Source organism: Salmo salar, chromosome 10, assembly GCF_965601325.2.
Source record: "Salmo salar chromosome 10, fSalSal1, whole genome shotgun sequence".
NCBI classification, from domain to species: domain Eukaryota; kingdom Metazoa; phylum Chordata; class Actinopteri; order Salmoniformes; family Salmonidae; genus Salmo; species Salmo salar.
In genome coordinates, this window is record NC_138300.1 from 77432845 (window position 1) to 77449155 (window position 16311).

A 16311-nucleotide genomic window follows, 5' to 3' on the forward strand; every position below is an offset into this window, starting at 1 on the left:
TTCAAACACATCACATCATTGGGAAAAAACCGCACCCATCCAACCATCCTCCCGTCGCTGGAAGCTGGAAGATAACGAGGAACAAGGAACAAGGAAACAGAGGAGTTTCACATTTGGCCAGAGGCATGTGTGTAGATGTATCGTGTGTGTGTGTGTGTGTGTGTGTGTGTGTGTGTGTGTGTGTGTGTGTGTGTGTGTGTGTGTGTGTGTGTGTCAAATCAAAATCGGATCACATGCACATAAAACAGTACAGTGAAATGCTTACTTGCAAGCCCTTTCCAAACAATGCAGTATTCAATAGCAAGGTAAGGGTAAATAATATAAAATAAGTAAATAAGAGAAATAAGAAAAGTAACATCATTTCAATGTGCAGTGATACTGAAGTAGTGAGATATGTACATGTTAGCAGAGGTACAAAAGTGACTGTTAGCAGGATAAATAATAATAATTTGTGTGTATGTGTGTGTGTGTGTGTGAGAGGAAATGAAGGGATAACACTGACAATGAACCAATCTCAGAGCGAGAGAGAGAGAGAGAGAGAGAGAGAGAGAGGGGAGAACAGAAATTCCATAGTGACATGGCCGTAGATCCACTCTCTATTCCCACATCCTCTCCCTCCCTCTCTGGCTCACGCTCTCTCCTGGGACCCTGTGCTTGGGGGTCTGTCTCTCCTCTTTCCTGTGGGACAGAGCCATGGAATTCACCTTGAACCCTTGCACATCCTGACTATGATTATAACCCTAGCACTACACCGTGCCAGGTTTTATACTATTGTTAGAATGTGATGTATGTATGTGCACTATGTGTAATGCAGATGGGCACCATTGACAGCATCTATTTGGTCTATATCTACAGTACCAGTCAATAGTTTGGACACCTACATAGTCCCCTCCTGTGTTCCCTGTTCACCCATGACTGCGTGGCCGAACACGACTCCAACACCCTCATTCAGTTTGCTGATGACACAACAGTGGTAGGCCTGATCATTGACAACGATGAGACATCCTATAGGGAGGAGGTCAGAGAACTGGCAGTGTGGTGCCAGGATAACAACCTCTCCCTCAACGTGATCAAGACAAAGTAGCTGATCGTGGACTACAGGAAAAGGAGGGCCAAACAGGCCCCAATTAACATCGACGGGGCTGAAGTGGAGCGGGTCGAGAGTTTCAAGTTCCTTGATGTCCACATCACCAATGAACTATCATGGTCCAAACATACCAAGACAGTCGTGAAGAGGGCACGACAAAACCTTTTCACGCTCAGCATCCAGGTTAGTTGCATCACCGCCTGGTATGGCAACTGCTCGGGATCTGACCATAAGGCGCTACAGAGGGTAGTGCGTACGGCCCAGTACATTACTGGGACCAAGCTTCCTGCCATCCAGGACCTCTATAATAGGTGGTGTCAGAGGACAGCCCATAAAATTGTCAGAGACTCCAGTCACCCTAGTCATACTGTTCTCTCTGCTACCGCACGGCAAGCGGTACCGGAGCGCCAAGTCTAGGACCAAAAGGCTCCTCAACAGCTTCTACCTCCAAGCCATAAGACTGCTGAACAATTCCTATAATCGCCACCGGACAATTTACATTGACACCCCTCCCCCCTCTCTTTTGTACACTGCTGCAACTCGCTGTTTGTTTGTTACCTTTGCATAGTCACTTCCTCCCCACAGATTACCTCAACTAGTAGCCTGTACCCCTGCACACTGACTCGGTACTGGTGCCCCCTGTATACACTGCGACCTGTACGCTCTTGTTGGCTGGTCCTCGCTTCATACTCATCGCCAAACCCACTGGCTCCAGGTCATCTTCAAGACCCTGCTAGGTAAAGTCCCCCCTTATCTCTGCTCGCTGGTCACCATAGCAGCACCCACCTGTAGCACGCGCTCCAGCAGGTATATCTCTCTGGTCACCCCAAAAGCCAATTCCTCCTTCGGCCGCCTCTCCTTCCAGTTCTCTGCTGCCAATGACTGGAACGAACTACAAAAATCTCTGAAACTGGAAACACTTATCTCCCTCACTAGCTTTAAGCACCAGCTGTCAGAGCAGATCACAGATTACTGCACCTGTACATAGCCCATCTATGATAAAGCACAAACAACTACCCCTTCCCCTACTATATTTATTTATTTTGCTCCTTTTGCACCACATTATTTCTATTTCTACTTTGCACTTTCTTCCACTGCAAATCTACCATTCCAGTGTTTTACTTGCTATATTGTATGTACTTCGCCACCATGGCCTTTTTTTGTCTTTACCTCCCTTATCTCACCTCATTTGCTCACATTGTACATAGACTTATTTTTCTACTGTATGTTTGTTTTACTCCATGTGTAACTCTGTGTTGTTGTATGTCAAACTGCTGTGCTTTAGGTGGCCAGGTCGCAATTGTAAATGAGAACTTGTTCTCAACTTGCCTACCTGGTTAAATAAAGGTGAAATAAAATGAATATAGCCTCATTATTGTTATTCTTATTGTGTTACTTTTTATTATTACTTTTTATTTTAGTCTACTTGGTAAATATTTTCTTCTTCTTGAACTGCACTGTTGGTTAAGGGCTTGTAAGTAAGCATTTCACGGTAAAGTCTACACTTGTTGTATTTGGCGCATGTGACAAATAAAGTTTGATTTGAACTCAAATGAACTTATCCTCTGCAATCACAACTGATTGGCTCCACAACGCATTAAGAAGGAAAGAAATTCCACAAATTAACAAGGCACCCCTGTTAATTTAAATGCATTCAAGGTGACTACCAAGGACAGATTTCCACCGGTCTAATGTCCATTGCTCATGTTTCTTGGCCCAAGCAAGTCTCTTCTTCTTATTGGTGTCCTTTAGTTGTGGTTTCTTTGTAGCAATTCAACCATGAAGGCCTGACTCACGCAGTCTCCTCTGAACAGTTGATGTTGAAATGTGTCTGTCACTTGAACTCTGTGAAGCATTTATTTGGGTTGTAATCTGAGGTGCAGTTAACTCTAATGAACTTATCCTCTTCAGCAGAGGTAACTTTGGGTCTTCCTTTCCTGAAGCGGTCTTCAAAGTTCTTGAAATTTTCCAGATTGACTGACCTTCATGTCTTAAAGTAATGATGGACTGTCGTTTCTCTTTGCTTATTTGAGCTGTTCTTGCCATAATATGGAATTGGTCTTTTACTAAATAGGGCTATCTTCTGTATACCACCCCTACCATGTCACAACACAACTGACTGGCTCAAACTTATTAAGATGTAAAGAAATTCCACAAATTAACTTTTTAACAAGGCACAACTGTTAATTGAAATGCGTTCCAGGTGACTACCTCTGAAGCTGGTTGAGAGAATGCCAAGAGTGTGCAAAGCTGTCATCAAGGCAAACGGTGGCTACTTTGAAAAATATATTTTGATTGGTTTAACACTTTTTGGGTTACTACATGTGTTATTTCATAGTTTTGATGTCTTCACATTATTATACCATGTAGAACATAGTAAAAATAAAGAAAAACCCTTGAATGAGTAGGTATCCAAACTTTTGACCGGTACTGTAAGTGTATTTCATGTATTGTTGTGATAGTACAGCTACGATGTTGAAGACACATTTCCCTTAGGGATAAAGACAGTCTGGTCATGGCTTTGTTTTGTCCTACAGCTGTGTACCACCACCCCAAGAAGGACTCACGTAAAACCAAAAAAAGAGACAGAGAACAGTTCATATTTTTGTAATGTTTGCATTTTTTGTCTCATTTTCACAAAACAGGTACAGGGGAAGGAAAAAGCCTTTCAATGGAACCTGAGGTATTTTTGCGTCAAGCAGCCTAAGGTATCAGGATTTTCTTTTCAAAACTTACCTAAACTCATCAATGTTCTTAGATACGTTGCTATTTACACAACATAATAATAATTATATAATAATAATAATAATAATACATCAATACCAACAATTATAGCAATCGGGACAGCCTGCATCTTCTCTTAACATGTTTTTAAATTATTATAACATCTTTTAAAAAATAGAGAGTAGAAGGAAAGGCTAGGAAGAGAACTGAACACAGGAAATCCAGGTCTGACCTTACAGCAGCACAAAGGTATAGGTCAAAGGTCAAAGTTCGGGATAGAGAAAAGATAACCGAAGAAAAAGAAAAGAAACACATATACGTATATCATAAATAAATAGACAATCTCGCACCAGGAGAGCAATAGCATTCATTCATTCATCTCTGAATCACAACAAATCCATTCTAGTTTCATCCCTTCCATTTTGTTTTTATCATACCTTTGGAAAATAAGAGTGAGCGCGATAGAGAGAGCGAGGGAGTGAGGGGGACATGCATTGTGCTGATGTGCCAGCAGTTGTGTATCCTGCTCCGGGCTTGGCTCACTGAAAGATCCCCTGAGAACAAACGAAAGGTGACGGTGTATCTTTGTGTGTGACTATGTGTGTGTGGAGGGGGTTTGTTTCAGCTTTGGGCTCCTCTCATATCCCAACACTGTGTAATTCTGTGTGTGTGTGTCTGTGTGGAAACTAGCCAACAGAATCAGTCTAGCACTGTTAGGTGGATGTCTCTAATATTGTCAAATGTGTGGATCTACTTGCATATACCAGTAGTTGTTGTTGTCATTAGCCCTCGAGAAATCAACAGTCCTTCCTACAATAATTCTGCTCTTTAGAAGAGTACTGGGTTGAATAAAGTTCTTCAGTCTCCTCACACTAACAGTCTCCCAGTAGATATCCTAATAACTGTAGGAGCCCACAATCACAATAAATAACATCATAAATACACACAACTGAAGAGTCAACACAGTGAGCACAAGACGTGGAAAATATGTATTTTCAGCGTCTTCTCAATGTCTTTTCAACCCAAAAGACATATTTTGTACGTCTTTTCAATGTCTTTCAAACGTTTTGTGCTCATAGGGAAGTAGCTAGAAACCCCTCAGATGACTGTTCTTCACCATACCACACGTCTGGTAATAAATATCACCAGGGGTTAGAGCGTGTTGGTACCCTTAGGAAGTGGATGGGATACTTGTTTTTGAAGAGAGTGACAGAAAAGTGCATTTTAACGTCAGATGAAACCCAAAATACATCACTCTCCCTCCAAATAATGAACATCACATATTGCTTGCTTGTAGTTTTGTGTGTGTTGGTGTATGTGTTTCATAAATACCATTCAACAAAAACTGAGATTAACAAACGAAAAAGTCCACAAAACATTATTATTTCTCATTACCAGAATGAACAGATAAAATAAATTAAAACTATGAGAAAAAAATGTTGATTAAAAGTCCATTAAAATTGCTATATATATTCATATAGTATTTGTCTGTCTGTCGCCAGCCACTCTGGAGCATGCTCAGTAGAGGCTGGGAGAAGGGGGGCATGGGTGGGGAGTATACATGGGGGGGGGGTGGGGGGGGTGGAGTGAGACATGCGTGTACGGAACGCCACTACAGGGAGGTCGTAACTTAGACCTAACCCCTCCCCACCGCCCCAAACCTCAGTCACGTCACACCGTTTAACACTGGAAACAAGGGAGCAGACGAGGATTGTGGGAAAATACACTGTCAGTCTTTATCGGTCACTATGAGTCCTCATGAACCATGATGGGCTGACACGCCAACATGGAGGATCCTTCATTGTTTTGATGCAGTATCACCGGTATAGTCTCTTAGTAGACTCTGAATAGTATCTCACTGTGGTGTGTTTCTGGGGTACATAGCGCTTTCTAAGTCTCTTTAATGAATGGTGGGGCAGACTGAGCCATGCTGGGGTTCACTGGGGCTGAAGTCAAGCTTTAGGAGGAAACCGCTTGGCTATACATCTCAAATGACACCCTATAACCTAACTAGTGCTATACTTTCGGTGACATTTGTTCAAAAGTAGTGCACTATATGGGCGATAGGGAGCCCTTTGTGATTTGCCCCAGGGTCCCTTTTTGTCTAACTGACACCATACAGAGGAAATAGTTCAGTGTCAGGCCCCACAGCCTCCATCTTCCCCAGAGTTTCTCTCTTTAGAGCTTTGTTTGGTAGTACTGTAGATGTACAGTAGTAGTAAATTGACAGTTGAACCTCATGTCTAGTCACAGAAACTCTCTGTCCATTTGTTTGTCTTCTCAGAGTTTGAGTCTTTAACACGGTCTGCGTAGGGATTATAAATCTCCCCCCTCTGTCCTCCCTCCTCAGGTCCATTTGCCCCCCTCCCCCCCTCCCTGGGCGAGCAGGTTGTGGTCCGGAGTCCGGTTTGTCAAGATACCTCGATGATCTCCATGCTCCCGGAGAAGCTAGACTGCTTCCCAATCTTCCCTAGCTCCTCCCGGGAACGTGTCTCGGAGATGCCCTCCTCAAACTCCATCTGACAGCTGCGCCGCTTGAACTGCTTCTCGTTGCTGTTGGAGCCCGTCCCGTTAGCAACGGTCGTCGAGGAGTCCCGCTGTGATGATGACGCCGACGACGACGCTGTTTTGTCCCGCGGCACTTTCTCCCGTAGCCGCACCCCTTCGCTACACCCGAACGCCACGTACGCTGAGCTGCTTCCAAATCGCACCTCCACCCCTCCTCCACCGCCTCCTCCGAGTTCCATCCCTCCTTCCCCTACCTCTTCTGCCCCAAAGTACCAGGGGGTGTCGGTGGTAGGGGTGACTGGGGTGGTCGCCTGGACTGTGTCTCTGTGTTTGGTCCACATGGTCCCAGATCCCATGGTGGGCAGGGAGAGAAGCATGGAGCCCTTCAGACTGTCGTCCAGGCTGGGGCTCTTGTGGACGGGAAGGGAGCGTCCCAGAGCCAGGCTGAGGGACTGGGGGTGTGGGAGGTAGGAGTGGACCGGGGAGTTGCTTGTGGATCCAGCTCCACCAGATCCAGAGCCGTGCTTGGCTTTCCTCCTGGGCCTGGACAATGAGGGACCTCCAGAGTGAACGCCCCCTTCACTGGGACCCCCGACGCCAAGACCTCCGATGCTACCGCCGCACCCCGGGGAGGGGAAGGGCGACTCGGCTGAGCCAGGGCTGTCCGGGGCAGGGGAGAACTGGGGACAGATGCCGTTGACAGGGGGGCTGTCCAGTTTACACAGCTTGGGCACGTCCTCGGAGTGTGTGGTCGCTGCCAGGCGCGGGCAGTGGGGGCTGCTAGGGGAGTACACAGACTTGATGTCCAGGGAGAAAGAGCGCTTCAGCCGGTTGGTGTCCAGGATGCGCTCGGCCGACAGGTGGAGGCCGTTGAAGCCCTGCTGGAGGGAGGTCGGCGAGGGGAGCTTGGGTTCTGAAGGGGTCGGGGGCTCTGCTAATGAAAAGTCATGATGACCGTTGACCTCTGAACCTGAGCTGACCCCGTTGACCTCTGAACCCTGGCCTTTGCCCTCTGAGGTCTTGTCATCCGACAGCGCTTGGAGGAGCCTCAGCCCCTTCTCGAACTCCAGCAGCTGGCCCAGGAAGTTGAAGTTGGGCGATATCGAAGGCCGCCGGTCCTTCACAAACCTGGTTAGGGGGGAAACAAGTGAGCGAAATGTTAGTTCCAGTTAGAGTTGGGGATCCAGTTGCAAAGTAAAGCAATACAAATATTTTGTAAAGTTCCTCTAAGCTACTTCCTGTGTCAACCTAATATTGATTGTTGGGTTGCATGTTGGGTTGCATGCAGGGATACTTTGTGATTCAATCTCCTTCCCCAGTCAGATTAACTCGTGGATACCATTTGTATGTCTCCGTGTCCAGTATGAAGGAAGTTAGAGGTAGTTCCGTGAGCCAATGCTAACTAGCGTTAGCACAATGACTGGAAGTCTATGGTTCTGGCAGATACCCATCGACTTCCAGTTATTGCACTGAAGGCTAGTTACTAATTGCGCTAGCGCTAGTTCGCAACTTCCTTCAAACTGCACAAGGAGACATAAAAAAGGAATCCATTAGTTCATTTGACTCTGGGGAAGTAGATAAAGGGGCTCATCGCCAAAATCCTGAAGTATCCCTTTAAGTAGCAGGTTACCCCCAGATGAACTGGTGTGAACTAACTGAAAAAAATATCCTAGGTCTATGTTCTCCAGACAACACCGCTAGTTACTATTGTACACTTTTGTACAGTTCCTCTGGCAACCATAACAATTTCATTTCTCACGACTGGGGAGCAGAGTTGACTGTCTAGCGTTTCCTCAAACACTGAGTCGCCTTTTTAAAGACGCTGCAACTTAAGCTCAGCTGGAGTGTCGGGGGGAGAGAGAGTGTACCTGTAGGCATCATCCGATGACAGGCCCATTGTCTTCATGATGTATGCGATGGCGATGGTTGCCGAGCGTGAGATTCCAGCCAGGCAGTGCACAATGACTCTGCAGTTTGACACCTTGGCTTTGTCTGTTGGAAGGGGGGAACAAACACGTGTGAACACACACAGCTGTACACAACACCCAGGAACAGTTAGAACAGGGAGTCCGAGAGAATGGAAAGGCCACTGAAAACGATCCGCCACTTCCTGTTCTGCACTGGGGGGGTTGCCGCCATGGCGATTAACATGGCTTTGGGAGTGTCGCTATTGAGGCATTTTATTGTATGTGTTCAAGTACCACTTGTGAAAGTAAGGAGAATTGTATGGTGCTGTACATTGTGATTATGTGATATTTTGAATCTGAGGGCAGTTTCACTATGTCGTGTGACATACACTACCGCTCGGGCTACTAGTGCATATTACCGTCGCATATTCTACCGCATATACAAAGACACCCAGAGACTCTTGACTTACCGATGAATTCATTGGTTTTCTCCAGCCAGGGCAGCAGCTTCTCGCAGTAGTTGTCGTTGACAGGGATCCGCATGAAGTGGCTCTCGCTGATGAAGTCAGGCTTGGGACAGGTGTTACTGGCATTCAGCACGTACGTGATGCCATTCTGAACCATCAGGTCCTACAGACAGACACAAAGAGAAACACAGACGGGGGGGGGGGGGGGGGGGGGGGACTGTTAGGAAAGGCAATAACAGACCAAAAAACTGACAGCAAAGGTAACACTTAGTTTCTGCTCACAGTCCCCTCTACTCCGATTCAGAGTGTTCAATAGTCACATGTGTACGGTTGCAGGTGTGATTGCAGGGTACATGCACGACTAGTGAAATAAAAGAATGGAAATGGTCATGTAAAACAATATGAATATAAATAGCACTACACACATAATAACAACTGTGGCCGTGATGAATAAATAAATGTCCATATTCCCCCTTCTCTGCTATGGGCTCACCTTGTTGAGGACGTCTTTCTGCGATCCAAGGTAGAGGTGTGGTAGGATGCGTGTGGGGCCTACATTAGCTACAGGTAGGCAAGGCTGGGATATGCTCATAGGCAAAGCTGGCTTGCCCTCACACAGCCCAGGGAAACAGGAGGAGAACGCAGCAAAGCCCCCTACAGGAGAAGAGAGAGAGAGAGAGAGAGACAGAGGAGAAAAAATATCAGTTATACTCTACAATACAACTTTCCCCCAAATTGGCAAAACGTTTGGGAGCCACTGCGTTTGGTTCAGCCGCACATACAGAACTCACGACTCAATACACAGTATCTCTTGGTCTCGCTGAATCCCCTTATGTTACAAACGTGTGTTCCAACAACATCGCCTAACCATTCGAAACTGTGGACATATTGTAGATAACAATTGGAGCTAGAATGTGAGATAGTGCCTCTGCTCCCAGATCAGTAGGAAAACTTTCTCTGCCGCATCTTTGACTGGGGGGTTAGTTTGGCTGCTGGGCGCTGAGGAATGTGTGTAGCTGGCCCTTTAAGAGCAGGCAGATCCACTTTTGGCCTGTGTGTGCGTTAGTGTGTGTTAGAGACCGCGCGTGTGTGTGTGTGTGTGTGTGCGGCTCTGTTTCCTGCATGAGCTCATGTCCTGTAGCAGAGCATTGCGTCAGGGCTGGGGAATGAGAGAGGCCACAGGTGCAGGGCCAGCACAGAGGCCCAGTAACATCCTCCTGACGACCGCGCAGTACACGCGCATACAAACGCACACACATGCGCGTCCAGCGCGCACACAACCGCGCAGTACACAAACACACACAGACACACACACACACCACAGTCGTTTGTACAGAAGCCTGCATACACACGCAAAAACCACACAAAGACAATCTTACACAATCTTGCTCACTCTCGCTTTCCAAGTCTGACTCACACACACATGAACAAACACACACACACACTCACTCATCATTACTCTGCATTACCACGGTTGTATAACTTCTGGGCGGGTCTAAGGGGGGGTGGAGAGTGAATGACCTCGCCGAGCAAGGAAAGGTGGGAGGGAGCGAAGAGAAGCAGGAGTGCTTCAAGGAAACCCTGAGCCCCAGCCGAAGGATTAGAACCTAATCTAGGTTCAGCCCTGCCTGCCCCAATCTGGCCTACTGCCACACACACACACACACACACACACACACACACACACACACACACACACACACACACACACACACACACCAGAGTGCTGCTGTGCTGAATATGGGTCGTAGTGGAGTCAGTGAGAGCAGAGTGTATTCTCACCCACTGATAGGCAGGCAGACAGAAGGCTATATCTGGCGCCCGTCTCTTTAAGAGTAGAGAGGATTGAGAGGATTGAGAGGAGGGCCTGCCCGTTTCCAGCTATTAATGGCAACCGGGCAAAAAGATGACATCACCTCTCCACATGCAGTCAGCAGGCAGAGAGAGAAAGGCCGCAAAACAAATGAAGAAAGAGAGGGACAGAAAGAGTGCGCTCTTACTATGACTAAGGGAGTCCCCTCTTCCCTCAATTAGCACACTTTATTTCAGCAGTAGTCTACGACTGCACAGATATAATCACTTCTGGAATATTCCTCACTCAGAGCCACCCTTCCTCCATATGCACTTTATTCACACTGCATAGAACAGAACAGTGGAAGGAAGGATCTCTTTCAGGTTGTTCTTTGAAGGCTATCTTCCTGGTTGTGCTCTCTCTCTCTCTCTCTAAGCTTCTCTGACCGAGGAAGGAGTGTGTTCCTGAAAAACAGGAAAACCCCACGTCACGTAAGAAACATTTCCTTTTTCATTAGAGGACATTATCAGAGAGTTGTTGAGAGGATAAAGTCAGCATGGGACAGTGGGTGTTCAATAGCTAGTGCTGCCTTTGTGCAAAACGACCTACTCTCCTCCACAGGTACAGAGAGCAGAGATAACACAACAGGATTGTGTGCCCTGGGTCTATTGAGGGCTATTACGTTTCAGCAGCGTTATGTCAACACCTATCAACACACACACACACACACACACACACACACACACACACACACACACACACACACACACACACACACACACACACACACACACACACACACACACACACACACACACACACACACACACACACACACACACCACTGAGCTGTCCAAAGGTTTACCGTGGGCCTGTGCTGTGTTCGTTGGCTCGTAGTCAGCACTGATAACACACACACACACACTCACTGTCACCGGTCACCTGACCTTCAGACTTAATGTTGCTATGGCAACCTGCACGGGACGATGTGGCCCGACCGTTGGGCCTATTGTCCCTGGGGTGCTGTCACTATGGAAAAACCCACCATGCGCGCACACACACATATATAGAGTGCCCTCATACACACACACTCTCGAGTACCTGATGATGTGCCAGAGTGACATACACTCACATCCCCCCCCAAAAAGTACCTGATGACACATCTCTCCATTCCAATCCAAACCCGCATCATTGAAAATACCCATGACACACTCAGGTCCAGCTGTCTGATGCGATGACATCATAAAGTCAACTGCCTGTAAGCGCTGAGGAGCACAGTCACAGACCAGGCCTGCTTCCCAAATGGCGCCTTGTTCCCTATGCAGTGCACTGCTTTTGACCCCGGGCCCAAAGTAGTGCACTGCATAGGGAATAGGGTGCCACTTGGGATGCACCTCGCCTCAGACAACAGCCTGTTCTGGTTGGGGCTCGTGTTCCACTTATTTTCTGGCTAAAACAACTGCTCTAGGACCAGTTTCCTGTTCCCCCAGGGTCTCACCTTCCCCATTATCAGCTAAATAGCTAAACTGACCCTGGCTGTGGAGTAGCCACCTTTCAGTCTGGTAGCCGACTCACTGGGCACGGGGGATAGAGGGCACTGTGTCGCTCACCATCAGCTTCACCAGCCAGTGTTGACTTCCTTTTTCCTCTCCCCCACATCCCCTCTCCCCCGCTCCATTATGTCACGTGTTTTATCCTCTCCTCTCTCGGAGCGCCCCGGCTCTCCCTTGTTTACCGAATGGTCTCGCGCTCCCTTTTCCCCTTTGTTTCCCCATCCCTCCACAGGGAACTCTTAGGGAGAAGTAGGGTAATGTACACAAATTAAGACGCTACACACGTGAATGAATGTCGTAGAGAAATACGTGTCAATAAGTGTAACACAACATCTATCAGATGTAGAGTTGAGGAAAGAAATGGAAAGCTTGTATTGGTAGAAAGTTCATGGGTACAAAGGATCCCTTTTCCACAGAACACATGGCTTGTGTGTTGCCATATTTGGGAAGCAGCACACACGCTTTTCCACCAAAACAAATCACATTGTCCATTACTACAAACAGTCTCAGTTATGATAAAAGGTCTGTTTGAATGGCCTGAAATCACAGATATTGACTGAACATGCTGTTGGTACTATTGACTGGCCCCCAAAACCCAAACCCAGCATTATGCCTTACTGGAGGGTAACACACACACGCACACGCAGATATGGGCAGTCTTTCTGTTGTATTTGAATTACTTCTGAGTATTTAGTATGTTGTATTACACTGGGCTGAACTACACTCCAGTGCATTTTTTGAAAGCTGTAATTTGATTTGTCAAAATACCAAAAACTTTTATATACCTTATATTTCTATACCATATATTTTGTGGCCCCCTTTTACACCCTACATTAGTATCAAAAGTCTGATAAGAGCGTCTGCTAAATAAACAAATACATGCATATGTAAAAATGAACAAATCGCAAAACGTGCCGAGTAATACTCTGACAAGCTCCGCCCCGAAACGAGGCCCATGACAATACCCAGTGATCCAGAGTGATTTTTGTATTTTAAAATACACCATACATGTATTTTAATTAGGTACAATACTTTGCAAAAGCATCTTGTTTTGTTTTAACACATTGGTCTTTAGGGTGTTTTGTAATTGACGCCCATCACTATGCGCACGCACGCACGTACACTCTCCCTCCCTTCTCCACCCCGGGGGAATTGATTTGTCTGAATGACTGCCCTCCCTCCCCTCCCTCCCTCCCCTCCCCTCCCTCCCTCCCTCCCTCCCCTCCCTCCATCGCATCTCTTCTATCATTCATATGGGGGGGAGACATGACGCCATCCTCTGTGCCCCTCCAGCTGTCCCCTCTGCTCTGTAGGGGACATTAGCATTTCAATGTGCGTCCGTCCCCCCCCCCCACTATGACATCATTGCACACATGCCCCACTCCACTCTGCTCCACAAAGAGTCTGCTAAAGCAGCAGGGGGCCAAGGGTAGCCACTCGATCAGCGTGTCACAAAGGACAACAAAATTGCAATGTAGCGGATTGAAGGGCAACCAGTATCTATCTGTTTGTGCCTATGTTATGTTTATGGTAGCGTTAGCATGTGGCTATGTGTGTTTGAGTGTAAGTAGTGGGGGTGGTTTGTAGCAGCCAGGCAGCTAACTTCCTGAGGGCAACACAGTCTGAGAATAACCACCATGGCACCTCTATTGAATAATAATAATCATTTGGTGGGTGCCTATATTTGTCCTTTTTCACACATTTAAAAGTGTGTATTAATATATTGGCACTGGAAATGTGTTTTTTGCTTTTCCCACTCTCCCTGAGACACCCTCGGAGAGCGGGGTCATGGCCAGAGTCTGCCATTATCAACGGTGACCCTGGAGCAATTAGGTTTAAGTGCCTTGCTCAAGGCCATATCGGCAGATTTTTCACCTTGTCGGCTCGGGGATTCCAACAAGCGACCTTTCGGTTACTGGCCCGACGCTCTAACCGCTCGGCTACCTTCCGCTCATTTTCAACAGGTGATGACAAACGTGTAATTGTCTCTATCTTGACTAACGAGTTTAACGGCTCCTGCCTTGAAGCCATGGCACAGCGTGAACAGGACCAGGTGTGGAGTGCTGGGCTCACAGCACTGAACCGGCTCACAGCACTGAACCGGCTCACTGCACTGAACCGGCTCACAGCACTGAACCGGCTCACAGCACTGAACCGGCTCACTGCACTGAACCAACTCACTGCACTGAACCGGCTCACAGCACTGAACCGACTCACTGCACTGAACCGGCTCACAGCACTGAACCAACTCACTGCATTGAACCGGCTCACAGCGCTGAACCGGCTCACAGCGCTGAACCGGCTCACAGCGCTGAACCGGCTCACTGCGCTGAACCGGCTCACAGCGCTGAACCGGCTCACAGCTGAACCGGTTCACTGCACTGAACCGGTTCACTGCACTGAACCGGCTCACAGCACTGAACCAACTCACTGCATTGAACCGGCTCACAGCGCTGAACCGGCTCACAGCGCTGAACCGGCTCACTGCGCTGAACCTGCTCACTGCGCTGAACCGGCTCACAGCGCTGAACCGGCTCACAGCGCTGAACCGGCTCACAGCGCTGAACCGGCTCACTGCGCTGAACCGGCTCACAGCGCTGAACCGGCTCACAGCTGAACCAGTTCACTGCACTGAACTAGTTCACTGCACTGAACCGGCTCACAGCGCTGAACCAGCTCACTGCACTGAACCACATGCAGAGCATACACACTCTCCAGCACATCTAATATATAGCTACACACACACACACATACATACATAATGTTGGAAATACACAAACTGTACATTATATCAGTGCACACTGTGCAACACACACACACACAGTGACACCTCAGCATTGTCTACTCCTGCTGTGTGAAATGTGTAATATAAAACACCTGGCTTCAGTGCACACACAAATCGATAAAACTGTCAATGCAGAAGAGAGAGAAAGAGAGAAAAGAGAGAGTGGGAGAACCAGAGAGAGAGCGAGAGAGAGGCAGAATGTGAGAGAAAGGGGGCCTTTGTGATAGTTTTACATGTCAATGAGCACAGGCAGAGAGAGTGAGCTCTATGTCACGCTGCAGAGCTGAGCTCTCTCTCATCTCCTTCTATCCTTCTGATAAATCCCTCTATTCTGCTTGTCCATCTTCTCTTTCATTCTCTTTCTTCAAGCCTCTGCAAATCCCAGACTTCAAGGGATGCCTGGATCTCCAGTAAGTAAGCCATACCCCCCCTACCTCAATACTGTTTTACCCACCTAAACCCCTACCCTTGTACCTTGTATAGTTGTACCCCACAACCTCTGCAACATACCCCTTGTGCCCCCAGCTCCCCCATAGCTCAATACCCCCATGTGAGGGTCCCCCCCCCCCACAAAGCCCCCCAGCCTGGGTCAGTACACACCTCGTAACTCCCTCCCTTCTTTGGTCCTGCGGACTCTGATCTTCAGCCTCCTGTCTGACTCCTGCAGGACAGGCCAGAAACAGTCCTCCGCTGGGGCTATGACCACGTCCAGAGGCATCGCCCTCAACACGCTCAACATACACGCGTTCTGGTGCGCTCAGATCTGGTATACACTGACTGGACGTCCAGACCGGGGGAGTCCCCCAGGAATAAGTCGGCAGAACGGGTAAACAAACAAATCACTTGGTTCCCGAAAAAGGTTCAAAACTCGACACCACAAAGCCCCGAGTCGTCACTACTCACACTGGTGGTGTCTACTCAACTCAGACGGTCCCGAAGTCCAAGGAGCAGAACCTTAGTCCCAGAACTCAAGAGAACGGACGGAACCCGCTAACAGAAAGCAAGCTACTCCCAAACATCTGTAGATGTACTGTCCACAAAGTTCCACAAGCCAGTTCTAGAACTCATTCAGATCAAAATCGACCAAGAATGAGATTTATCCTATAATATCTAACAAAGCCATAGAGGTCCAGCAGTATTTTGAGGAATAATGAAATAAATAACTATGGAGAAAACAAATGGTGTACATGTATCTCTCTCTGTCTGTCCTGTGCTGTATCGCCTGCAGTTGCTACAGTGTGTCTCTCCGTGCCTTCTCTCCGTGTGTGTGTGTGCCCACAGCCAGAAGAGCAGTACCCTATTGTTGTGCTGCTTCGCTCTCCCAGTCTCTCATTCGCTCACACTCCTCCCCCTCCCTCTCTCCCTTTCCTCTGTATAGAGGATGACGTAGTTGTTCTCTCTTTCCTCTCGCTCTTGCTTGCCCGGGGAGGGGGGGGGGGAGCGGGGTGTGAATGAGCTCACTTGCCGTGAGCTAAGACTCTGACCCCC

General features: G+C 47.8%; 1 protein-coding gene across 3 annotated transcripts in view; it reads right to left on the bottom strand.

The window, feature by feature from the left end:
- Positions 1-3687: 3687 nt before the first annotated feature.
- LOC106561046 (dual specificity protein phosphatase 8) overlaps positions 3688-16311 on the bottom strand; it is a 65636-nt gene continuing 53012 nt past the window's right edge. For 2 of the 3 annotated variants that reach the window (XM_014124620.3, XM_014124619.3), the window contains exons 4-7: positions 9187-9347; positions 8697-8856; positions 8188-8311; positions 3688-7447 (exon numbers count right to left, since the gene is read on the bottom strand). In XM_014124620.3, the coding sequence (XP_013980095.2) occupies positions 6223-7447; positions 8188-8311; positions 8697-8856; positions 9187-9347 (1670 nt within the window). In that variant the 3' untranslated portion in view covers positions 3688-6222. Of the gene's footprint in view, positions 7448-8187; positions 8312-8696; positions 8857-9186; positions 9348-15423; positions 16147-16311 lie in introns of those variants that run through there. The other variant, XM_014124622.3, reaches the window with a different exon arrangement.